This window comes from Bos indicus, chromosome 12 (assembly GCF_029378745.1).
Source record: "Bos indicus isolate NIAB-ARS_2022 breed Sahiwal x Tharparkar chromosome 12, NIAB-ARS_B.indTharparkar_mat_pri_1.0, whole genome shotgun sequence".
Classification (NCBI taxonomy): Eukaryota; Metazoa; Chordata; class Mammalia; order Artiodactyla; family Bovidae; genus Bos; species Bos indicus.
The window spans coordinates 68,547,787-68,573,753 of record NC_091771.1 but is presented as its reverse complement, the minus strand read 5'-3'; the positions used below and the strand labels follow the sequence as shown (position 1 = coordinate 68,573,753).

General features: G+C 40.6%; 1 protein-coding gene across 2 annotated transcripts in view; it reads right to left on the bottom strand.

Moving 5' to 3' along the window:
- Positions 1 to 25,967, bottom strand: part of GPC6 (glypican 6) — a 1,232,201-nt gene that overhangs the window by 117,075 nt on the left and 1,089,159 nt on the right. For both annotated transcript variants that reach the window (XM_070800380.1, XM_019971626.2), the window contains exon 5: positions 4,077 to 4,207. In XM_070800380.1, the coding sequence (XP_070656481.1) occupies positions 4,077 to 4,207 (131 nt within the window). The remainder of the gene's footprint in view (positions 1 to 4,076; positions 4,208 to 25,967) is intronic.

The window sequence follows — 25,967 nt, the reverse complement described above, 5'->3', positions numbered from 1 at the left end:
TTGCTGTTCAACTGAAATTATCACAACACTGTTAATTGGCTATACCCCAATACAAAATTTTAAAAAGTTAAAAAAAAATAACATTAGTTGGTTTCTAGGCAATAGATTTGAGAGGGATAGATAACTGCTCCCCCCACCCCCACAGGAAAGAAAGAAAATAGATTTTCATGGAACTCCCAAATATGCTATTTTTTTAATAGGTGATAGAACTTTGGAGCATTCTTGTTTTTTTCTTTTACACAGGTTAACACAAGCTCCCAGGTAGCCCTCAGTTCAGTTCAGTCGCTCAGTCATGTCCAACTCTATGCCACCCCATGAATCACAGCACGCCAGACCTCCCTGTCCATCACCAACTCCTGGAGTTCACTCAAACTCATGTCCATTGTGGAGAAGGCAATGGCACCCCACTCCAGTATTCTTGCCTCGAAAATCCCATGGACGGAGGAGCCTGGTAGGCTGCAGTCCATGGGGTCGCTAAGAGTCGGACACGACTGAGCGACTTCACTTTCACTTTTCACTTTCATGCATTGGAGAAGGAAATGGCAACCCACTCCAGTGTTCTTGCCTGGAGAATCCCAGGGACAGTGGACCTAATAGGCTCCTGTCTATGGGGTCGCACAGAGTCGGATGCGACTGAAGCGACTTAGCAGCAGCAGCAGCATGTCCATTGAGTAGGTGATGCCATCCAGCCATCTCATCCTCTGTCATCCCCTTCTCCTACTGTCCCCAATCCCTCCCAGCATCAGAGTCTCTTCCAATGAGTCAACTCTTCGCATGAGGTGGCCAAAGTACTGGAGTTTCAGCTTTATCATCAGTCCTTCCAAAGAACACCCAGGACTGATCTCCTTTAGAATGGACTGGTTGGCTAGTGGTGAAGAACTTGCCTGCCAGTGCAAGAGATGTGGATTCAATCCCTCTTGGGAAAGATCCCCTGGAGAAGGAAATGGTAACCCACTCCAGTATTCTAGCCTGGAGAATCCATGGACAGAGGAGCCTGGCAGGATACAGTCCATGGGGTCACGAAGAGTCAGACATGACTGAAGTGACTGAGCACAGACGCAACCGAAGCGCACTAAAACCTGGAAGTTAGGATTATGAAACTCTCAGCCCCTCTCATCTTTCAAAAAGAGAGAAAGGGGCCCAGGCCAGATTCTTTCTCATCCTATTTTCTACCAGTGCTCCCTGAAAAGTCCAAAGCTAGTCTGATTCACACTCAGCCAAGGAGACCTCGTCAGATTCCATGGGTTTCTTTCTGCTCTGCAATTTTTCACCACCACCTCTCTCTTTCTCCTTGATTATATTTGAAATCTTTTTCACAAAGGAGTTTAAATACTGAAGAGAGTTAGTATTTGCAGCTCTTTGTCTGACATATTTTTATATGAATAACTTTCAGTTAAAATGCAATCACTCCATCATCAGCTTTAAAGGACCGGTGCAGTTTTGGGTAGTGTTTCAGAACAGGGAGACTGGTAAAAACGAACAGAAGGGCATTGTGTGGTCATCAGTGTGGATAAAAGGGGTGATGAAGGAAAGGCTGGAGACTCATTTCAAACTTTTAAATTTTGCTTATGGTGGGTCCTATTTGTTTTCAACTGGGTGGGGATAAATAAAAATTGTGCACTTCCATTTCCTGGATATTGTAAGTAGTGCTGCAATGACCATTGGGGTGCACATATCTTTTCGAATTATGGTTTTCTCTGAATATATGCCCTTGAGTGGGATTGCTGGGTCATATGTTGCTATACTTTTAGTTTTTTAAGGAACCTCTATACTGTTCTCCGAGGGCTTCTCAGGTGGCTCAGTAGTAAAGAACCTGCCTTACAATGCAGAAGACACAGGAGACACGGATTTGATCTCTGGGTAGGGAAGATACCCTGGAGAAGGAAATGGTAACCCACTCCAGTATTCTTACCTGGAAAATCCTATGGACAGAGGAGCTTGGCAGGCTATAGTCCAGGGGGTCGCAGAGAGTCGGACATGACTGAGCACACACAGGCGTGTGTGCACACACACACACACACACACACACATACACTCACACACACACTCACGCGCATACTGTTCTCCATAGTGGCTATATCAAGTTCAATTCCCACCAACAGTGTAGGAAGGTTTCCTTTTCTCCACACCCTCTCCAGCATTTATTGTATGCAGATTTTTTGATAATTTTTGACCATTCTGATTGATATAAAGTGATACCTCATTGTCATTTTGATTTGCATTTCTCTAATAATGTGTATTATTGAGCATCTTTTCAGGTGCCTACTGGCCTGTATATCTTCTTTGGAGGAATGTCTATTTAGATCTTCCCCCCACTTTTTGATTGGGTTATTTGTTTCTTTTTTATATCAAGCTATATAAGCTGTTTATATATTTTGGAGATTAATCCTTTGTCAGTTGCTTTAATAATTTTTTGCAAATATTTTCTCCCATTCTGAGGGCACGGAAGCAACTTAAATGTCCATCAACAGAGAAATGGATAAAGAAGAGGTGGTACTTATGTACAGTGGCATATTGCTCCGTCATAAGAGAGAACAAAATAATGAACGAAATAATAAAAATGAAATAATGCCATTTGTGGCATCATGGATGGACCTAGAGGCTGTCACACTGAGTAAAGTAAGTCAGACAGAGAAAGACAAATATCATATGATATCACTTATATGAGGATTCTGAAAAAATAGGACAAGTGAACTTATCTACAAATCCGAAATAGACTGAAAGATGTAGAAAACAAACTTCTGGTTACCAGGAGGTAAGAGGGGGAGTGATAAATTAGAAAATTGGGATCAGATCAGGTCAGTTCAGTCGCTCAGTCCTGTCTGACTCTTTGTGACCCCATGAATCGCAGCACGCCAGGCCTCCCTGTCTATCACCAACTCCCGGAGTTCAATCAGACTCACGTCCATCGAGTCAGTGATGCCATCCAGCCATCTCATCCTCTGTTGTCCCCTTCTCCTCCTGCCCCCAATCCCTCCCAGCATCAGAGTCTTTTCCAATGAGTCAACTCTTTGCATGAGGTGGCCAAAGTACTGGAGTTTCAGCTTTAGCATCATTCCTTCCAAAGAAATCCCAGGGCTGATCTCCTTCAGAATGGACTGGTTGGATCTCCTTGCAGTCCAAGGGACTCTCAAGAGTCTTCTCCAACACCACAGTTCAAAAGCATCAATTCTTCGGCGCTCAGCCTTCTTCATAGTCCAACTCTCACATCCATACATGACCACAGGAAAAACCATAGCCTTGACTAGACGGACCGACATATACATAATATTATATATAAAATAAATAACTAATAAGGACCTACTGTAGAGCACAGGGAACTCTATCTACTCAATACTTTGTAATGGCGTATATGGAAAAAGAATTTTAAAAAGAGCGGATGTACGCATGTATATGACTGATTCACTTGGCTGCACCTGAAATTAACACAACATTGTAAATCAACTATACTCCAATAAAATTTTTCTAAAAATTTTAAAAATTGTGCACTTGATATTTATGTTCTGCAGCTGAAAATCCAGAATCTGTCTTGTTTGATTTATAAAAACTTACTATTTTTTAAAAATGTGTGTTTGACTTTATACAAATTGGCATTTTCCTCTGACGATTCATTAATGAGGGTTACATTATCGTCTTAAAAAAGGAAGTCAGATGGAATGTTTAATAATTTACGAGTGAACGGAGAGAACATTTGCCTGGTTTGCACAGCTGAGGACGTAATTAGAAGTTCCTAGAGAGAGAGAATAGGGTGAGGGTGTGCAGAAATCACAACCATTAAAAAGCAACTTTTCCCCAAATTGCTCACAAATGTGAGGGATTAGTCAATATACTTGGGGCTCTCTAAAACTTTTTAGCAGCCAATAATTTCTTCATGATTGAGGAACTGCAAAGGAAAAGCTTATTTCCTTTCTTAATGCCCTTTTGTTAGACAGTTTTAATGAAGTAGCAAATTTGTCATGCGACAGGAAAAGCTCACGGACAACATATTAGAGTTTGCAATCCCAGTCAACGTATCTAGTTACTTCGTTTTTAGGTGACTACCCTTTGCTTATTAGATAAATGACTAAGGCAAATACCTTTGCAGACACTTGCATGCTGTTTTCCTGCATGTTCATAATGGCTTCAGAGATCTTGACGTCTATTGGGTCCATGACCGACTCAATGTTGAATGGTCCTTCCAGTCGCTCTGCCACCAAGAGCATGGCATCTGTTAAAATATAGGAACATGATTGATTTGAGAACTGGGAACTCCAGCTTCTAACCTGTATTGCAACACTTCCCACATGACTGGCTGAAAAATGATCACTCTTTCAAATTTGGTATTTGCTTTTATATAGTTCAAAATGGAATGGATGACTCAGTCTTAAAAGAGTATTTTATTTCACTTGAAGGTTTAAAACTATTTTACAAGTATAGAACCTGGCCCCAAAATGAGAAAGTAAGTTCAAATTAAAAGAGTTGAATATACCTAGCTCTTTCAAGTGAAGTTTAAAAAAAATTAGATCAGGTTCAAAAGTGGAGTTAATCTCTTTTCTTCTGGAGTATGGAGAACATGGAGACTATTGAAGTGTAAATTTGAGAGTCTGGAGGATGTTCAAATGTCAAGACTCAAGCATAACTAGGTGGAGGAAGCATTGCTAGATTTTCCAAGAACAGACTTGTCCCTACTTGGTGGTGTCACTCTATCTAGCATGCCCTGTTTTTAACACCTTGTTACACTTTAGGAATAGAGAAACTTCTCTTCCTTGGTTTTTCTCCAGTCAAGAATATTGGAGTGGGTAGCCATTCCCTTCTCTGGGGGATCTTCCCAACCCAGGGATTGAACCTGGGTTTCCTGCATTGCAGGCTGATTCTTTACTGTCTGAACCACCAGGGAAGTCTCTGGTTTTTCATATTCAAGGCTTATTACTGTGTCTATCACATTGTAAGCTTTCAAAAATGTCTATGAAATGATACTGAACTGAAGTACAGCTTGGGAAGATTTAGTTTTCTGGAGAAGATCATCACAATGACAAGGAGATGAGAGTTATAAAATAGGGGTGAGTTGCTCTGGGTTCCCAACCTGCCACTAACACCCGGATGACTGTGGGAGAAATCTCTAGCTCACTGGGCCAAAGATTAGTGAAGTGCATAAAGGGACCTCGGATGAGGACTCTCCCAGTGTCTATAATGAGTGGCACTGTAATAATAATAAGTGATAAGGAGGACCATTCCTTTGCCACTGCAAATTGGCCCAGGTTGGTAACCAGCATAGTTTGCTAACTTGTCTCCATCAGGACTGTGGAATAGAATTTTTTGTATGATGAAAATGTGGCTACTGAAACTTGAAATGTGGCAAATGTGACTGAATAATTAAATGGTGAATAAATTATTTTCCCTTTAATTTAAATATAATTAACACTGTCCATTTGAGACCAGCAGCTACAATGAAAGACAGAACAGCCTAGACTTTTAACATGTTGCCTCAAAATTTGTCAGGGTTTTCAATTGGTAAAGCACTTGGAAACCAATCTTAAAATGTTGCCCCTTTCAAATGAATACATGTTTATCATCAGACACTTAGAAAATATAGAAAAGAAACATGAAGGAGAGAAATACACCCACAATCCCACTTCCCAGAATAACACTATCAACACTTTGGTATATGCCCTATGTTGTTTTTTTCCCCCTCTGTGCATGAATATTTTAAGCATGCAACTGAAAATATACTGTGTGGATATTGTATAATCTGCTTTCTAAATGTAACATATTATTAATGTAACATACTGTTTATAGTAGCTGCTTCATAGCATTGATGTGAAGAAAACAAATTTTATTTTTATTACATATCCTACCATGGTCCACCAAAGGCCAACATCAAACATTTTTCAGGGTTATAAGTAGGTATGAATTAGGCAAGTGAAAAGCCTTTTAAGATAGATGAATTTTTATAAGAAAGGACTGTCTGGGAAGCAGAGTCACGTCTTTAAAGGGCACCAGGGTTTGTGAAAAACATCAGCTTTGACAGTATCAACAGGCTGTCTCTGCCAGACCTAACACCTGGGTCCTTGATCTCCTTGCTATGGAATGATGGAGACTAGAAGCATCCAGAGCCACACTAGAAAATCAGGAGGTCCTGCTTCCATCCTCACCCCCAGTGCTTAGTCCATATTACTCTCATGGACAATGACATGGGAAACTGATGTGTGAACAAAGACTCATTATAAACTCTAATAACAAATTTGCTGATTTTCCCCCCCTTATCACAGACCTATTTGTGAATGTCACATCAGAACCTTACAACAAAGTGGTTATTTCTCTGGATCTTCATGACCTAATAGTCTGGCAACTAATGCTCTTGAACTGTGGTGCTGGACAAGATCCTTGAGAGTCCCTTGGACTGCAAGGAGATCCAACCAGTCCATCCTAAAGGAAGTCAACCCTGAATATTCATTGGAAGGACGGATGCTGAAGCTGAAGTTCCAATACTTTGACCACCTGATGCGAAGAGCTGATTCATTTGAAAAAACCCTGATGCTGGGAAGGATTGAAAAGGAGATGGATCGACAGAGGATAAGATGGTTGGATGGCATTTCTGACTCAGTGGACATGAGTTTGAGCAAACTCAGGGAGCCAGTGAAGGATGGGGAAGCCTGGCGTGCTGCAGTCCACGGGGTTGCAAAGAGTCAGACATGATGGAGCAGTGGAACAACAATGGACAGAGGATGCACACTGTTTGGTTGTAGTATTTGGATATTAAAGATGTTTTGGTGGATTTTCCTAGTGATCCAGTGGTTAAGACCCCTTGCTTTCACTGCCGAGGGCATTGGTTCCATCCTTGGTTGGGAAACTAAGGCCCTGCTAGCTGTAGGGCAAGTCCTCCCCCCACCAAAAAAAGATGTCTTCTCCTTTAGTTTTTGTCTGTTTATTTACTAATTTGGCTGCCCTGGTCTTAGTTGTGGCACAGGGATCTTTGATCTTCATTGTGGCATGCAGGATCTTTCAGTTGCATCCTGTGGGAACTTTATTTGCAGCATATAAACCCAGGTCTCCTGCATTGGGAGAGTGAAGTCTAAGTCCCTGGAACACCAAGAAAGTCCTTTCTTTAAGGCTTTTAAAGTTGCCCTGAAAGTTGCTCTGTTTCTTTTATGTTTTTATATCTATTTTGTGTATTTATAAAAATAATCCCCTGTATTGTTAGACTCTTCAAGAGGCTTTTTGATGAAGATTAATTATGACAGATGAGCAAGTTTCTCTAGACAGGAAAGTGATAGTCTCTCAGTCATGTCCTACTCTTTGCAACCCATGGACTGTAGCCTGTCAGGCTCTTCTGTCCATGGAACTCTCCAGGTAAGAGTATTAGAGTTGGTAGCCATTCCCTTCTTCAGGGGATCTTCCTGACCCAGGGATGGAATCTGGGTCTCCTGCTTTGCAGGCAGATTCTTTACCATTTGAGCCACCAGGGAAGCCCATGATTCTCTAGACAGGTGTCTCCTGCTATTAAAATAGAAGGACAAGGAATCCTTATAAAGGAAAAAGAATTGGCCCTAGGGAGTCATCCACTGTATGCAGTTAAAGGAAGTGATAACTATGGGATCCTTAATTGTATGTTTTAGAGAAGTATTTGAATAAATCATTACACAAAGAGTACTGGCCTATCATGGAATATTTATCCAACAGGAATGGGTTGAGTTGAGACAGTAATAACATTAGCTATATCAGATGTCTTAGTCAGTTGTGTTCTGGGTAGAAAGGACGAGCTTTGCATTGGATCATAAGGAATCAGTATATTGTCTCAATTTGCAATGACGGGGTCTAAAATATCTCTGAGAAGTTTCTCTTGTTTAAATTCAACCAGTCCCTCTTTACCTGACATTCCCTTTAATAGGTAAGGCACAAAGCCATTCGATTCATATCATAAAGTCAAGGAGTTTCTCTTTGGTGATTTCAATCTTTAGTTCCGTGTTCCTCTGTCACCACAGAGCTCAGCTTTTTGCTTCCTGGATCTGCAAACTCAGCTCCTCTTTTTTGACCCCATTTGCCTCCTTGACCTTGGAAATAGGCCATCCTACTGATGATCCCATTTATTAAACATGTTACCAAATGGCCATATTCATTCAGATTGCTTGGCCTTGAAGTTCCATTTTTCATCTTGATTCATCTGCTTTTTACACAAATTAATTTAAGGTGATACATTTTTGCTGTAAATAAATATATATTTATTGATTTCTAAAAATTTATTTATTATTGAAGTATAGCTGATTCACTATGTTACTTTTGGTATACAGCAAAGTGATTCACTTATACATACATATGCATGCACTGTTTTCATATTCTTTTCCTTCATGGTTTATTACTGGCTATTGACTATAGTTTCTTGTGCTATATAGTAAGATCATGTTGTTTATTTTATATAGTAGCTTATTTTCCTTTTAATTTAGATCACCGGTCATAATATGCTACTTTAAGCTATCTGGTTTAGGCTATTACTAATTTTTAAAAAATTCATTAAAAAATCACTTTACAAAGGAAAATTAGATTCTCCTTTGAAGACTCAATGATTGACTCAAAACCTCAGAACCATTATTAAGAGTAGAAATGTGCATGGAGTTAACCATACTGTAGTGCTCCCTGAAACATTTGTTAAGAGGGTGGATTTCATGTTATGTGGTTTTTTTTTTTTTAACCACACACACACAAAGAATGGTGGCTCAGATGGTAAAGAATCGGCCTGCAGTGCAGGAGACCTGAGTTTGATCCTTGGGTTGGGAAGATCCCCTGGAGGAGGGCATGGCAACCCACTCCAGTATTCTTGTCTGGAGAATCCCCATGGACAGAGGAGCCTGGCGGGCTACAGTTCATAGGGGTGCAAAGAGTCAGACACAGCTGAGCGACTATGCACAGCACATTGTGTTGATCAACTACAGAAGTTCTTATTAACTGAATTATCTGTTGATAAATCGTTAACTAGTATAATATATACCAATATACTGAAACACTGTGTTGCTTTCATAAAGAAATACATGCATTCTTCCAAATCTTGGAAAAGCACAGATAAAATTGTGTGGAAATATTTGGATAAAATAACATGTGTGCACTGATTATAGTCACACCCAGGTTTTTGGTTAGAATGAGAGCAAGGCTAGCAGAGGAAAGTAAGTGCTGGTTTTCTGGACTTAAAATTCTCTATTACAAAGTTGTTTGTGAAAACAGGTTGGTTGACAGAGGGCCAGATAAACAGGAGGATAAAGGGGCAACAGAGGATGAGCTGGTCGGATGGCATCAGTGGCTCAATAGACATGACTTTGAGCAAGCCCTGGGAGACAGTGAAGGACAGGAAAGCCTGGCATGTTGCAGTTCATGGGATCACAAAGAGTTGGACACAACTTTGCGACCATACAACACAGCAACAACAGACAACCATAAGCAGAAAAAATATATATGTCTCCGTACAATATAATCATCCCTGCCCCCAACAAAATCCCCTTTTCCATTGTTCTAAATATACATGACGGGATTCCCCAGGGTCACAAAAAGAAAAGCAGCTTTTCAGAAAATTCCTCTAATATTTTGTGCTTCCATGTAAAGGTTATGCTCACAGCAGCTGCCTTTAGGAGTCTAGTTTAGACACACTGCAAGGTGAGAAAGTAGCAGTGAAGGGCAGCCTGAGTCCTCAGCGCTGGGACTTGGAACCGGCGTGCAAGCGGATGGTGGCTCTTCCTCGTGCCCCAGAGCCCAGATGGTGAGAGGATCTGTGTGGTACCTCCGTGGCCCACTGAGCAGCCAAGCACATCCCCGCTTGACTGGTGTGCCTCCCACCTGCTGGGCAAGTCTGTCAGCAGTCAAGCTCCCCAAGTGTCAGGAGAATCTTTTCTCTCCTTTGGGGCCAGGGAAACCATGCCTCTCTCTCCTCCCAAAGCAAAGAAAACACACAAGACTTTTATGACACCAAGGCAGTAGTTGGTAAGTTTCTCTGAAACCAATTAAGTCAGAACATGGTCATAACTTCCTCCAGAGGCTGCCATCCTATGCTATCTTAATTATCTCTGTGCCATTTATATTTTGAAATATTCGGAACATTATTTTTAACTATGCTCTTGGAGCTGTTATCTATTGCCAATTAAACTAGGCCAGTTTGAGTATGTCAGCTAATGACCAGCTGGTCCTTTCTGTGCATAGCTTCCGTGTTGTCCGTTTTGTTTCTCTTTAAACAAAAGACTATTGTCTTGCTCAAGCAGTATACATAACTTTTGTTTCTAATGTTATTTAGACGGAGTCAGAGAAGGCAATGGCATCCCACTCCAGTACTCTTGCCTGGAAAATCCCATGGATGGAGGAGCCTGGTAGGCTGCAGTCCATGGGGTCGCTAAGAGTCGGATGCGACTGAGCGACTTCCCTTTCACTTTTCACTTTCATGCATTGGAGAAGGAAATGGCAACCCACTGCAGTGTTCTTGCCTGGAGAGTCCCAGGGATGGGGGCGCCTGGTGGGCTGCCGTCTCTGGGGTTGCACAGAGTTGGACACGACTGAAGTGGCTTAGCAGCAGCAGCAGAAGTAACTGGGGGCTTCCCTGGGGGCTTAGTGGTAAAGAATCAGCCTGCCGTGCAGGAAACTCAGGTTTGCTCCCTGGGTCAGCAAGATCCCCTGGAGGAGGAAATGGCAATCCACTCCTGTATTCTTGCCTGAGAAATCCCATGGACAGAGGAGCCTGGCGGGTCACAAAAGAGCTGGACACAACTTAGCGAGTAAACAACAACAGAAGTAGCTGGTATCTTAGCATAAGGTTTTGATGCAGAGAGAAATATGATGACCCTTTTAGCACAAGAGGCATGTGTAGCAGCTCAGCAAGAATGTGCCCACTCAAAGGGTGCAGGCAAAGCTGCACCTCGGGGTCAAGGCATTCCACTCACGTCAGCATGGACTTTCTGGTTAGGAGTGAGTAAACCCAACTCTGGTTAGATGGAGTCAGGTGATTCAGTTTCCATTTAGGTTCATCCATTGAAAGTCTGAGAGATAACATGTGTCACTTAATTCACAGAGTCCCATTTTCTTCATCTATGAAGTAGAGATTGTGACAACCTCCACCTATAGTGTGCATGAGGAATCAAATGAGATAGTGCCTGGAAAGATGTTAGCACAAGGCCTGGTGCACAACAAAGGTTAGCAGCTATATGGCACTATCTCTGGGCAGTAGAAGCAGAAAGGAGAGGACCACCTGGCAAGATATTTTGGTGGATGTATTGACAGCAAGTGATGTGAGGAGCTGGGTCGTAAAATATACATGAATGCCTTTAAGATGTATAACTGGTACTTTTTTGTATGTTAAATTAATATTTTCATAGTAGCTGCTTTTTGATGGATATGTTTATTATACCAAGAGATACAAAACTTCAGTGTTTTCTCACATGGTGCCCCTTTGCCAATTAAGGATCACTATAAATTCTGACTCACTTTCCATCGAGGGGTGTGTGTGTGTGTATGCAGCTCAGTCCTGTGTCCAACTCTTTGTGACCCCATAGACTGTAGCCCACCAGGTTCCTCCATCTATAGGATTTTCTAGGCAAGAATACCTGGAGTGGGTTGCCATTTCCTGCTCCAGGAGATCTTCCCAACTCAGGGATCGAACTCATGTCTCTTGTGTCTCCTGCATTGGAGACGGGTTCTTTATCACTGGTGCAACCTGGGAAGTAGAGGTGGGGTTTGTATCTCGTCCCCCTGAATCAGGGTGGGCTCTGTCACTGCAGTGACTACTACAGCATGCAGTGCAAGGGACACTTGATTTCCGGAGCAGGAAATTATCAGACTGCAGCTTCCACTTTCTGTCTTGTGAGACTCTATCTGAGGTCCCCATGTTGGTCTGGCCACATGTAGGCACTCCAGGGGATAGTCCCTACTGGGCCCAGGTTACTAGCCATGCTTGCTGTTATAGACAAAATACTTGAGTCCTCCCAATAATTCATATGTTGACACCTAATCCCCTAGGTGATGGCATTTAGGGGCGGGGCCTTTGGGAGGTGATTAGGTCGAGAGGCCTGAGCCTTCATGAGTGGGATTAGTGTCCTTATTAAAGGACCCACATGGCTCCCCTGTCCTTCCCACCACGTGAGGACACAGTGAGGGTGGCAGCCTGTGGACCAGGTGCAGGCTTCACCTGACACAATCAACCAGTGTCTTGACCCTGAACTTTCCAGCACTCAGAACTGTGAGAGAGAGATGCTTTCTGTTTCAGCCACTCAGTCTTTGATATTTTTGTTAGAGCAGCTCCAGTGGACTAAGACTCCTGCCAGGGTGCCAGGCATGTGAGTGAGGCCAACTCGACCAGTCTATCTACCAGCTGATTACCACCTAGTGACCCCACGTGGGGCAGAAGAATGAGCTAGCTGAGGCTTCCCAAATTCCTGATTCACTGTTCTGTAGTTTATAATAATACCATTGTTGTTTTAAGTTGCTAAATTTAGGGATAATTTATTTTGTAGCAACAGAATATTGGAGTAGCCCAATTACAATATTTACAAAATACTTGGGGATGTTTTTCCTATAATTTATTTGACAGGATTCAAATTATTCAGATCTCTAGTCAATAAATATCTGACAAACAACATTAATGATGTAACCCCTGTTTCCAACCACTAAAGTGAAAGTGTTAGTGGCTCAGTCGTGTCAGACTGTTTGCGATCCCATGGACTGTAGCCCCCCAGGCTCCTCTGTCCATGGGATTCTCCAGCCAAGAATACTGGAGTGGGTAGCCATTCATTTCTCCAGGGGATCTTCCGGACCCAGGGAATATACAAAAAGAACCGTTCTAAGCCTGCACTGCTTTTCAATACAGTGTTGCTGCTGCTACTGCTAAGTCACTTCAGTCGTGTCTGACTCTGTGCGACCCCAGAGATGGCAGCCCACCAGGCTTCCCCATCCCTGGGATTCTCCAGGCAAGAACATTGGAGTGTGTTGCCATTTCCTTCTTCAATGCATGAAAGTGAAAAGTGAAAGTGAAGTTGCTCAGTCATGTCCGACTCTAGCAACCCCATGGACTGCAGCCTACCAGGCTCCTCCGTCCATGGGATTTTCCAGCCAAGAATACTGGAGTGGGGTGCCATTGCCTTCTCCAGGGGATCTTCCAGACCCAGGGAACATACAAAAAGAACCGTTCTAAGCCTGCACTTGTTGTTTCAATACAGTGTATTGTTTCAATACAGTGTTACTGTACGTCAAATGCAGGGTTGGCTAGTCTCAGAATCAGCTGTTTCCCCTGGGATGTGAGTAGGAGCTAGCAAGACAGAGAGCAGGTTTGGAAGAAGGTAAAGATGTAGATTTTTCTCTAAGTACTTGACTTTATGAAGAGCAAGTCTCTGACACAAGGAACCAGCCATTATCTCTCATCTCTGGATGGCATTGGATTAAAACCATCTTGCTGCAGGGACTCCCGAAGGCTTTGTGCCTCTGGGATAGAAATATTAAGTAGGATTTCATATGATTAGACACATCTTTTAAATTTATCTTTTGATAAAAGGAGATGTAAAATCAGAAATAACTTTGTTGAATGCTACTGATTATAACCTGGAGGAAAGTGATTTTCAAAATGTTTTAAGGGAGGCAAGAAGAGAAAGACTTTCTTTTAAAATGAGATGTTATTAGTCTTTGTGTAAGTAACAACAGAGTAGAAATAATTTTGAAAGTTCAATTGTGAAGGGGTGGGGAAACAGATGTGTGTGTGCATGCTTGCATGTGTGTGTATGTGCACACGCTCGCATGCATGCTTAGCCATGTCCAACTTTTTGTGACCCCCATGGAGTGCAGCCCACCAGGCTCCTCCGTCCATGGAATTCTCCAGGTAAGAATACTACAGTGGGCTGCCATTCCCTTCTCCAGGGGGATCTTCCCAACTCAGGGATTGAACCTGGGTCTTTTGCATTGGCAGGAGGATTCTTTACCATCTGAGCCACTAGGGAAGCCTAGGGAAATGGATAGACATGGTCAAAAGGTACAAACTTCCAGTTATAGGAATAAGTCCTGAGGATGTGGTGTACAGCATGGTGAATATACTTAATGGAATTGTATTGAATGCCTGAAAGTTGCTAAGAGAGTGAATTTTAAAAGTTCTCACCACATATGAACACACACACAAAGGGTAACTATGCGAGGTGATGAATGTGTTAGCTAATTTCATTCTGATAATCATTTTGCAAAATACCCATGTATTACACCATTGTGCTATACGCCTTAAACTTACACAATGTTATGTATCAATTATATCTTGATAAAGCTGGAAAAAAAATGAAAGTTCAGTTGAAGTAAGCTTAACCTAATAAATGGAGAAGGCAATGGCACTCCACTCCAGTACTCTTGCCTGGAAAATCCCATGGACGGAGGAGCCTGGTGGGCTGCAGTCCATGGGGTCGCTAAGAGTCGGACACGACTGAGCCACTTCACTTTGACTTTTCACTTTCATGCATTGGAGAAGGAAATGGCAACCCACTCCAGTGTTCTTGCCTGGAGAATCCCAGGGACGGGGGAGCCTGGTGGGCTGCCGTCTATGGGGTCGCACAGAGTCAGACACTACTGAAGTGACTTAGCAGCAGTAGCAGCAGCAGCAACCTAATAAATATCTGTTATGTGCCAAGGAGTGTCACTATGGCACTACGAATTGCTGGTCCCAGGGGGTGGGGCACAGAAACAGTGCATGATTGCCAGCTTTGTGGTGTTTAGAATCTTTTTGAACTGACAAAGATAAAATACATTAACATTAAAAATATATTTTTCTTTCTTTGGGGAAAGTTTGAATGTAAATAATAACACGTCCTTTCAAAGTTCTCATTAAATCTTTAAAATTTGTCCTAATAATCTACTCTTGGAAAATGAAATCTATAAGCACAATCTACTTTCTTGCTTTATCAGAAGTCCATAGGGCCCTATTTTGCTTTTCTTTAGAAGCAGTGCTTACTCTTATATCTGCAGTAACATTGTTTAAACTTAACTAAGATACTTTTTCCCACTGAGAAGCAGACAAAAGAATTTTTTTTTTTTAAATCAAGCTATTTTAAAAGCACCCTGGGGAATTCCTTCATTGGCACTCAGTTACTCATCGGTAGTAGTAATAATAATAACAATAATAAAAACCTGTTTCAGTGTCTATGTATCGGCTCTTTTATGACCCAGTCATGACAGGGAAGTGTTATAAGGCTCTGCTTTACTCTGTGGCTTGCTGGGGACGGGTACACTGAGTTATAGAGACTTTGTATGTGTGTTGGTTGCTCAGCTGTGTCAGACTCTTTGCGATCTCATGGACTACAGCCCACCAGCCTCCTCTGTCCGTGAGATTTTCCAGGCAAGAATACTGGAGTGGATTGCCATTCCCTTCTCCAAGAGATCTTCCAACCCAGGGATCGAACCCAGGTCTCCTGCATTGCAGGTAGACTCTTTACTGTCTCAGCCACCAGGGAAGCCCTTGCTTTCACTCAAATCAATTAATTAAAATTCTTGTGAGATCTTGGACAGGAATGAGTTTCAGGAGAACCCAGCTAGGGGAACTGATGGATACACCACAGCAGCAGGCAGACAGGATCTGAATAACCAGGAAACAGTGCAGCCTTGAGAGTAGAAAATTGGAACTTCCCTAGTCAGAAAGTCCACACCACATTTCAGGGTTTCTTTTGTTTTTCCTTATTAAAGACAGTTTTAATTTTAAAAATGTATGGCTCTATAGGGATATAACTGATATAAAGCAAAATTCACCTAGTAAAGTGCGCAATTGAATTCATTTTAACAAATGTCTGCCTCCATGAAACCACCAAAAGGAGAGTTAAAATTTTTTTTTTCGCTCTTGATGTTTAAGGCAAGTCTGTGGTTAAGACATTTCCGTTTGTAGACTTTTGATTCGTAAGAACCACCAAACAATGAAAATATGTATCTCTCTCTGGACTATATTCTTATTTTTCTCACTAATCACTCTCCCACTCTGGTCTTGCTGCTCTGTAATCTCTTCCCTGACATTGCCAGCAGAACTGTCTTTTAAAAATGCAAATCTGATGAGGTCACTGCCTCGCTCTAAAGGTTGCCACTGCCTTCAGGATAAAGTCTGAACCTCTTAACCCGGCATAAGAAAGGCCCTTCATAAGCTGGTCTCTGCCCCCTTGGCAGCCCTGCCTATGACCACCCCTGATGCCCCCAACCCTCTCCCTACACAAGGACTCCCCCACTTTGAGCGCCATCAGAATCTTTCAAGGACATTGAAGTTGTCACCGAGGTCCCACACGGACCCAATCCAACCTGAAATCGATGACACACAGTTGTTCTAAATACAGCCTGTTCTCATTTTACCTACTCAAGAACTTCCGAGGGTTCAGGTTTAAAAAGAGGCTCCTAATCAGATTCCACCTCTCCCTTCTCATTCATTTCTTACTACTCAACATGTCCTGTGGTTTCCTGCTATTACAAATAATGCCACAGTGAATATCCTTGTACATAATTCATTTAGCAAATAAATCTATTGGATAAAGTCTTACAAGGCTGGGTCAAAGATATGGGCATTTAAAATGTTGATGCTTAGTCCTGAAGCTTGGCCTATAAAGGCTGTACCTGTTTACATTTCCAAGAGAAATACATGACCGTGTCTGATTCTTTAAGGCTCCAACTTTTAGATGGACTTAAGATCAAATGCTGGGATCTTTGCCAATCTGATAGGGTAAGAGACTGCATCCCAGTGTGGTTTTAACTTGAATTTCCCTCATGGTAAGTAAGGTTGAACATCCTTTAATGTGTTTAAAAGCCACTTCAATTGGTTTTTTTCCTTCATATTCTCTGTTCACTTATTTTTCTACTGGATTATTAATTTTTTCATATTGATATAAAGGAATTTCTTTTAAAAAAATAAAGGTACCAGTCCTTGGGTGATATGAGTTATCATTTCCTCCAGTTGCTGTTTATCTTTTGACTTTGTTCATGGTGGGATTTAAAAAAAATGTATTTATTTATTTTAATTGGAGGATAATTACTTTACAAAATTGTGATGGTTTTTGCCATACATCAGTATGAATCGGCCATAGGTATACATGTGTCCCCTCCATCCTGAACACCCTTTCCATCTCCCTCCTCCTGGGGAGGTGGGGACAACCTGTCTCAGGTTGTCACAGAGCTTTGGCTTTGGGTGCCCTGCTTCATACACCAAACTTTCACTGGTTATCTATTTTACATATGGTAAAGTATATGTTTCAGTGCTATTCTCTCAAATCATCCCACCCTCTCCTTCTCCCACTGAGTCCAGAAGTCTGTTCTTTACGTCTGTTTTGCTATGCAGAAATTTAAAAATTTTTATAGTCAATTTTACAAATCATTTATTTACATTTTTTGATCTTGCAGCCTATTTATACAGGCTTTCCAAGTTCACCTTTATGACCTCATCTATGACCACACATATTATCACTCATTAGCTTCCTTTTGTTCCTGGAATACAGGCCAGACCCCCTCCTTCCTCAGGGCCTTTGTACTTACTGTCCATTCCTTCTTCCTTGAATACTCTCCCTCTATATATCTACATATCAGTCTCTTAATTCTCTTCAGGTCTCTACTTAAATGACATTTCTCAGAAAATTGTCTATAACTACGCTACAATCTCCTAGTCACTCTAATCTGACTGCTTTATTCTTCATAGCACTTAATATTTGCTGAATTATCTTATATATATTTGCTCTTGTTCCCTTCCCTCCCCGCCACCCCACACTGTTTTGTAATCCTCAAGAAGGCAGAGACTTTCTTTTTGTTAATTTTTGTAGTCTCATCCCTTAGAACAATACTAGTATCCTAAGAGTTGTTAAATGAATTACTGGAATAAATTTTTAAAATCTTCATTTCCCCCTCCCCCCTATAATTTGATATAAACTAACTGGCTCCCTTCCCCCTGTCCTAAAACTACTCTCCCTCTCCTCCCCTGCAGCATACACCATCAAAAACACCCGCAAAACTTTATTAGTGCTGGCCTACAAGATAAATAGGCCCTTGATGGCTTTTGATGTGTTATAAGGTGGATGAAGAGTTTCTATGGGAATTTAGAATCTTATTGTACTTTTGTTATTAGGTAGAAATAACTTTTTAGATCTTTTCTCCTGAAATTGAAAAGTATGGCTGATTTTCTTTCTGTCAGTGGTCATTTCTAGGTTAATCTAAAAAAAAAAAGTTGACATTTTTTGGTTTTTCCAAACAAGATAATTCTTGCTGATTCTCAAGACTCTACGTTTGCCATTAACTTTCAAAGCAATCTCTGTGATGAATGTCATTTCTGATTCTTTCCTGTAATTTTCCCACATTCACTAAACATCAAATTGATGATCATCCTTTTCCTGTCTTACCAACCCTGTGTGGTATCTAGGCACTTCAAAAAATACCTTTAAAAAAGATCAGACCACATCAGGGGTGAGATCTAGCTAAAGAAATCATAATACCACAGAGTGAGGTAAATAATAGAAAATGGAAGTGAACCAATGAAATGCCATTTAAAACAGTGAACACATATCTGATTGAAAAATAAAACAGGGACAGCCGCCTAGAATAATTCAAGAAACTGAAGAGTTAAAGCCAAATAAAAGAGAATTTGATGAAAATAACTGTTTACTTTGAAACCAAATCCAGGAAGAGGAGTAGAGAACAAATATACAAACTAATTTAATTCTGAAACCAGTGCAAACAAAGAGACTTATTTGGCTTCCACATTGTCAAGGAAATGCAAATTGTAGGGGGTGAAATAATTCACCTGTAGTCCTAGCACAGTACAGAAATTAGAACCTACAGGAGTCATTTCCAGACATTGGTTTCTTTTTAGTAGAATGATGCATTGCATTTCATAAAAATATAATATATTCACATAAGTATCATCTCACTGCTATAACTTTGAGATGTTTAGATACATCACAAGCCAGAAAGACTGGGCCTTATAAATCATGAATCTGATGGACATTAAAGTGTATACTACCAACCATAACCCTTTATTTAAACTTTTATTGCCAATTCTTCATATGAATAATTTTTTATGTCATTTGTAGCTAGGGATATTAAATAATTCACATTCACCAATCAGTCTTTGCTTTGATGATGAATCAGAGGATTTAAGAGGGTAAGGAGTTCTTCGAGATCTTTCTGAGAGAAGTGCATCTTTAAATCCCTAAAGTATTCTACAGGGTTTTGGTATTGAGATGGTTGACTTGGGCCAACAAATGGGCTTTTTAGGAAACAAGAGCCAAAGAAGAAAAGCAAATCATTTGATGTAAACAGTAGCCTTTGAACACAAGATCATTGTCCTCTCTCACTCCATCCATCAAATGAAACATCTAAATTGCTCAGATAGTATCAATATGTTTTATTGATATTTTATTTACTTATTGATATTTTATTTATTTATTAAATTCCAAATGCTTCACCACTTTTAAAGAGACTATTAAAAGAGAAAACCTAAGATGATAAAGATAAAGCATTTTGGTCCTAAGTTCTTCTCATTCTTTATTTGCTGCAACTATACTTCTCTCTAAACCTCCCTTAGTTAATTAGTTTTAGTGGCTCAGTGGTATTCGTTTCTTTGCAATCCCATGGACTGTAGCCTGCCAGCCTCCTCTATCCTTGGAATTCTCCAGGCAAGAATACTGGAGTGGGTTACCATTCCCTTTTCCAGGGGATCCTCCCAACCCATAGATCGAACTCAGGTCTCCTGCATTTCAGGCAGATTCTTTACCATCTGAGCCACCAAGGAAGCCTAAGCCTCCCTTAGAGACCCTATTCTTTCAAAGTGGGGCATCACTATCCAGCTTGTCCTTGACAAGTTTATAAAAGCATGCCCATTGCTCCTTACCCTTTATTAACTTGAACATCCCACTTGAGTTACTTTGAATCCCTCACCAGTTTGGATGGTCTTCTTGGTCTCCCTGAGAAGCAGTGTGGAGGTGATGCATGGTCATGGCTGTGTGTCACGTGTGCAAGCCTAGGACCCACAGTCGCAGCCTCTATAAGGCAACTTACTTAACTTCTGTGATCCTTGGTGTCCTCTGTTATTACAGGGGCTCTTCCTACATCAATGTGTGGATTAGATGCAATACTAGTCACATAGCACAGGAAATGCTTACTATATATTAGGATTACTCTATCTTTATGGAGATGTGGGTTCCTTTCACTTTCCAACAAAGTTAATACTAAAGATGTGAATTCTTCACTGATGAAGTTGTAAACTTTTGCTGAAAGAGGACAATATTCGAAAAGATACATACAGTCCTATTTACAATAGCCAGAGCATGGAAGCAGCCTGAATGTCTACTGACAGAGGAATGGATAAAGAAGATGTGGTACATATGTATAATGGAATACTACTCAGCCATGAAAAAGAATGAAACAATGCCATTTGCAGCCACATGGATGAAGCTGGAGATTATCATACTATATGAAGTAAGTCAGAGAAAGACAAATATCATAGGCTATTGTTTACACGTGGAATCTAAAAAGAAATTATAAAGACGAACATACTTACAAAACAAATAGACTCACAGACATAGAAAACAAACTTATGGTTACCAAAGGAGAAAGGGTTGGGGAGGGATAAATTAGGAGTTTGGGATTAACAGATAGACACTACTATATATAAAATACATATACAATAAGCACCTACTATAGAACACAGGGAACTGTATTTAATATTTTGTAATAAGCTATAATGGAAAAGATTAAAGGCACAAGGAGAAGAGGAGGCAGAGAATGACATGGTTGGATGGCATCACCAACTCAATGAACATGAACCTGGGCAAGCTCTGGGAGACAGTGAGGAATGGAAGGCCTGGTGTGCTGCAGTCCATGGCATTGTAGTCATACACGACTTAGCGACTATCAACAACATAATAGAAAAGAGTCTGGAAAGGGTATATACGTATAACTGAGTCACTCTGCTGTACACCCGAAACCAACACAACATTGTAAAGTATACTTCAGTAAAAAAGTAAAATTAAAAAAAGGAGGACAATATCCAGTCCAATCCTTTTATTTTACAGAGAAGGTCACCAAGTCCTCATAATATGAGGGGTCTAGGGATTTTGACGGGACACACACGGCAGGGCCGAGATCATTGCTCGGTTTTCTTTCAACCAGCCACCTTTCAACTCCACCATGCTGCCTCCTTCTTTATAACCAGCCCATCTGTCTTTAAGAAACAGGACCAGTTAAAACATTTCAGGTGTCAATGAACTAAAACACACTAAACTTTTTGCCAGTATATTGCGGTTAAAGCAATTCTCCTATTTCCCCCTCCTTTGGCCTAAAAGTTAATAAAGCAAATCACCCCAGGGACGATTTGTTCCTGTAGTACAAGGCCTCGCCACCTACACGGAATGAATCACAAACCTCTCCCAGAACCAATAAAAAATAAATAAATGAAAAGTCAGGTGTGTTGTCAGAATTCCCTGCTGGTTCTGCACAGGGTGATTAGTGGGCAATTCAGCAGGCAATGGGAGCCCTTTTCTCCGCCTTGTCTGTGTGCTTGGCATTATTAAAAAAATATATATTTTTTATTATTTTGTTGCTCAGTGCCAGGTGAACCGAAAAGAAAATGAAAAAAAGAGCAGTGTGTCCTGTATCAGGGGTCGCTGGACCCAAAGAAAAGAAAAGGTGGGTTGTTGAAAAAAAGAAGAAAAAGAAAAAACCCTCATTTTAGAAGGTGATGAGTTATCTCTTCTCTCTGATACATTGCATGAAACAGTAGGGGAACTTTTGTTTTTTCCTTTGTCTTTACATCTTGCTTACATTTATCTCCAAAATATAGTCCATGGTGAAAATGAAGATCATTTGCCAACTAAGGAGGAAGAGAATGAAAGAGGGAGGAAAAGGGAAGGAAGAACAGAGGGGAGAGAGACAGCGAGGGAGTGAGCACTTATACAGCCATTTCAGTGGCTGGGTCCAGGCTTGGTATTGTTCTAACAACATTCAGCACTAGAGATTCATTTGATTTTTCTGACCGACTACAGTCTTTCTTAATGGTTGTGGACCAAGACCCTAGAGATGGAAGAGCCTGCCCAGGGTCTCATGGCTTGTAAATAATTAAGGCAGGTCCTATTCGAAGTAAGGTCAGAACCAACATCTGTACATTGCTTGAACTTGTCAATCTAGCCAAAGGGTCCTGCTTGAGTCTCAGGCTGGTGGCCTAAGCACACGTGTGTACGGGTGTGTGAGGTTAACAGGAGGGAGGCGGGGGGATCACTGTGGGCTGCAGGGTATCAAAATTTCATTTCTCTGGCTTTGCTCCTTCACGAGGCTGCTTCAAACAAACTAGTGCCCTTGGGAACTTCAGACAGCGGCCTTCATCCTGCAAGCTTTATCACATTTCTCTTCCCGAGACTTCTGTTAGTGTTTAGGGTTTTCCAGAACTTACCATTAAAAGTCACCTCATTGATTATGAGAGTTCAGTGCTATATCCTGCACTCAGAACAGGTAAATGACTGGGGAAGGAATATTTGACACCAGGCATAAAATTTAAGGTAACTTCATTGAGTTGGTTTTCAGAAAGCTGTAACTATTTTCTTGTTAGATTTCTTTTTATGCTGAAGAACACAGCAGCTGAATTGGAAGGAAAGATTTTAGGCAACAGTTACTTCTTTTTCTTTTTATTATAAATCTACTATTTATGTCCAACTTTCCCTGGAACCAGGATATGGACATCCAGTTGCTCATTGGAAGTTTCCTCTGAGTGTCTGTTTATGTGTGCTTGTTTTACAAAATTTGGAAAATACGGAGCAACAACAAAAAACTCAGAGAAAAACAATCATATACAATCTACCAAGACAGAGATCATCATGGATAATATTTTGTGACACTTCCTTGCAGGTGTTAATTCTAATATACCTAACATTAGGGTCACACTCTGTATGTGCTGTTTACCATTTGCCTTCAGTTCAATAGTATGTACTTACGTATTCTCTAATTCTTCTATGAAAACATCCTTTTGATTAGTTGTATGATATTTCATATCTTCATTGCACTCTTGTTTCTGTAACCATTCTTTAATAATTGGAGTTACAGGTTCTTACCAGATTTTTCATTGTTATAAAATAACTACAGTTTCTATCTTTGATTTGTCCCTATTTCTGATTATCAACTGAAGATAGATTTAAGTTGTCATTTACTTAAAAACCAAGTAAGAACCAAGTATAATGAGCATATTTATTTACTACTAATAAAGCATTTTAAACTTTAATAAGAGGAAATAGTCTCAACATAGAGACATTAATAAATGAAGGCAAGAGAATATAGCTCTGATTCTACATTTTAATAAACCTCCTATATTTAAAAAGAAGATATTTAAACAGACATTTATTTTTAATGTTAGATTTGTAGAGTTAAAAAAAAAATGTTTCTCATGCAATTAGAAAGGGTTTTAAATGCATAAATGGCTCCCCAGGTGGTATAAGTGGTAAAGAATCCACCTGTCAATGCAGGAGACGCAAGAAACGTGGGTTCAATCCCTGGGTCTGGAAGATTCCCTGGAGAAAGAAATGGCAACTCACTCCAGTATTACTTGCTTAGAAAATTCCATGGACAGAGGAGCCTGGCAGGCTATAGTTGATGGGGTTGCAAAGAATCGGACACAACTGAGCATTCACACACTTTTAAATGCATGAGGAGACATAGTTTCTAGTACTGCCTTTGTCACAACCTAAGTGTGTGACATGGATCTCCCTAGTGCCTTTGTGTGAAGTTAAACATTTGGGTTCTTAGATGACTCATGGTCATTCTATCTCCAAAACCATAAGGATCTATAGCTCTGACCAACTAGGAGGGCATGTGCTGAAGCTCCTGGGATCAACCAAGACAAGCACATGAGCAGTTGGCAGATAAACCAAAGAGAAAGTGGGCTGAGGCATCTGAGCACGTAGTCAGACCCAAGCAGTGGGCACACACAAGTGTTCAGTAAGTGTCAGAGTGAAGGATGCAGGCGGCACAGATGAAGAAAGCAAGGGGGATGTGGACAATGTGGTAGGTCATGTGCGTTGGGAGGATGTGCTTTGGGGTGGACCTTCAGAAAGTGGCAAGAATGATGAAGTGTGTGCCAGTCACAAAAATACTTGGCTTTCAACTTCATCTCCATTCTCAAGGCTACCTCCTTTCAAAATAACATTAAAGAAAAGAAAAATGGGTGTAAAAAGATACGCTTTAAAGAACCAGTAGGAATACATCAATGAGTCTTGGGAAACCATTCTCAGTCCCCAAATCCATGCTTAAAGTGTGAGGCCAGGGAAGCAGGACTTTGAGACATGAGGACAGTGTTCTCAAGCTGTGCGGTTATTGTGTTAGATGATCAAGGACATTTTGAGCAGATGATAATCAAAGATCTAGGTATAGATACATAAAGGATCATCAGACAGCCATTCGCCCAGATCTGAAGGCAAATGTGTAGCTCCTTTGTAGAAGGACAAGTTAGAAGGACCACTTCCTTCCTACCCGCAGGGAAGCAATGCATGCAGCATCTCACTTAACCTTCCTGACTCTAAGAGGGGGGTGCTGTCTTTAGCACCATTTTAAAGAAAGTGAATCAAGCTCAGTGAAGACAGGAGTTCCATATCAACAAGGAAGTTCGATGCTGACACAGATCTGTGGGTTCCAACTTCCAGGTTTCCTCTACCATCTCTACTTCAAAACATTAAAACAGATTTTAAACTATCCATGTTCATAAGGTGATGTGAAAGGCCCAGAACTGTTTGTAGAATTAATCAAAATTACAATATTGGTTACATTGTAATTACAATAAACGTCACAACATTTGAAAAGTGCTCCTGAGTGAGGTAAGTCTTTTTATCTTGGTCAAATAAAACATCCAATGTCAAAAGCCTTGATGTTTTCCTGGAAAATTTCTTCTTATTTTCTTTAAGTATCTATGTAAGGTTTTAAGATAAAGGGACAGAGAAAATGTTGACTTGCTTATGATATAAATAGAAAAAAAAAACTAGAATGAGTATCTACTATTGTTATTTGATGATAAAGTCAACACTCCAAAAATGGGCTGACATTGCTTTCCCATTTGTATCCTTACCTGGGTCCAGCGACATGTGATGAGTAATTGCTGCTCATACACCTGAATTAACCTCCCAAAGGAGGTGAACTCTCAGGGGAGGATCAACTCACTCAAAGGTAATACACCACCTTTGAGTATGTAGAGATCAATACTACTACTTTTTTTGTTTTTAAAGAAAACGTGTATCTTGAAAACAGGCTAAGAAATTTTCGTAAGAAAGAAAACATATTTTGAGGCTACTAAAAGACCATTCACATGAATGGGACTAATTTTAAAGAAAAAACAAGGGGAAGTATTCTAGAAACCAAAGGGTGATATATCCATGCATGTTCAGTGTACTGCTTGCTATGCTTTTAAAAAATGTGGCTGTCTGGTAAATGCTGCATTAATAATAGTCAATAAATTTGCAAAAGTTATTTTATTCCAAAGTCTATGTAGCTCTGAATTCTGTACTTGGGACACATTTGCCTACCCCAAGAACCTCTTAGAACAGTCATTTAGAATATAGCAAGATGGAAGATATACCAGAAGATGCATCTCATGTCATTATTCTCTATTCTTCCTGATTATTGAGAAGTTTAGATCTAAGTTTGAAGTCACGATTTAACAACCCCACTGATCTCTCTACTGTTAGCTGTTTAACTTCATCTGTTTAATTTCTGTTTATTTCATATTTCTTCTCTACATATTCCCAGATGCCTTCAGGAAATGGGCCCATTTTGAATACATCACATAAATAAGCTGCAGTGGGTGAAGGCCTCCTCATTTCAAAAATGCCATGCAGCACAACAGCTGAAAGGAAGGTTCATTGAGTAATATTAGCTTGCGTTTCTATGGGGGTACTGTAAGTGCTTTTTCCCCATAGCACTTAACATAACAAAATTGCCTCACTCATCACGGCAAAGCAGTCACCTTTAGAGTGGTACACCAAGCTGTTTTCAGGATGGAGTAACACTTCAGATGG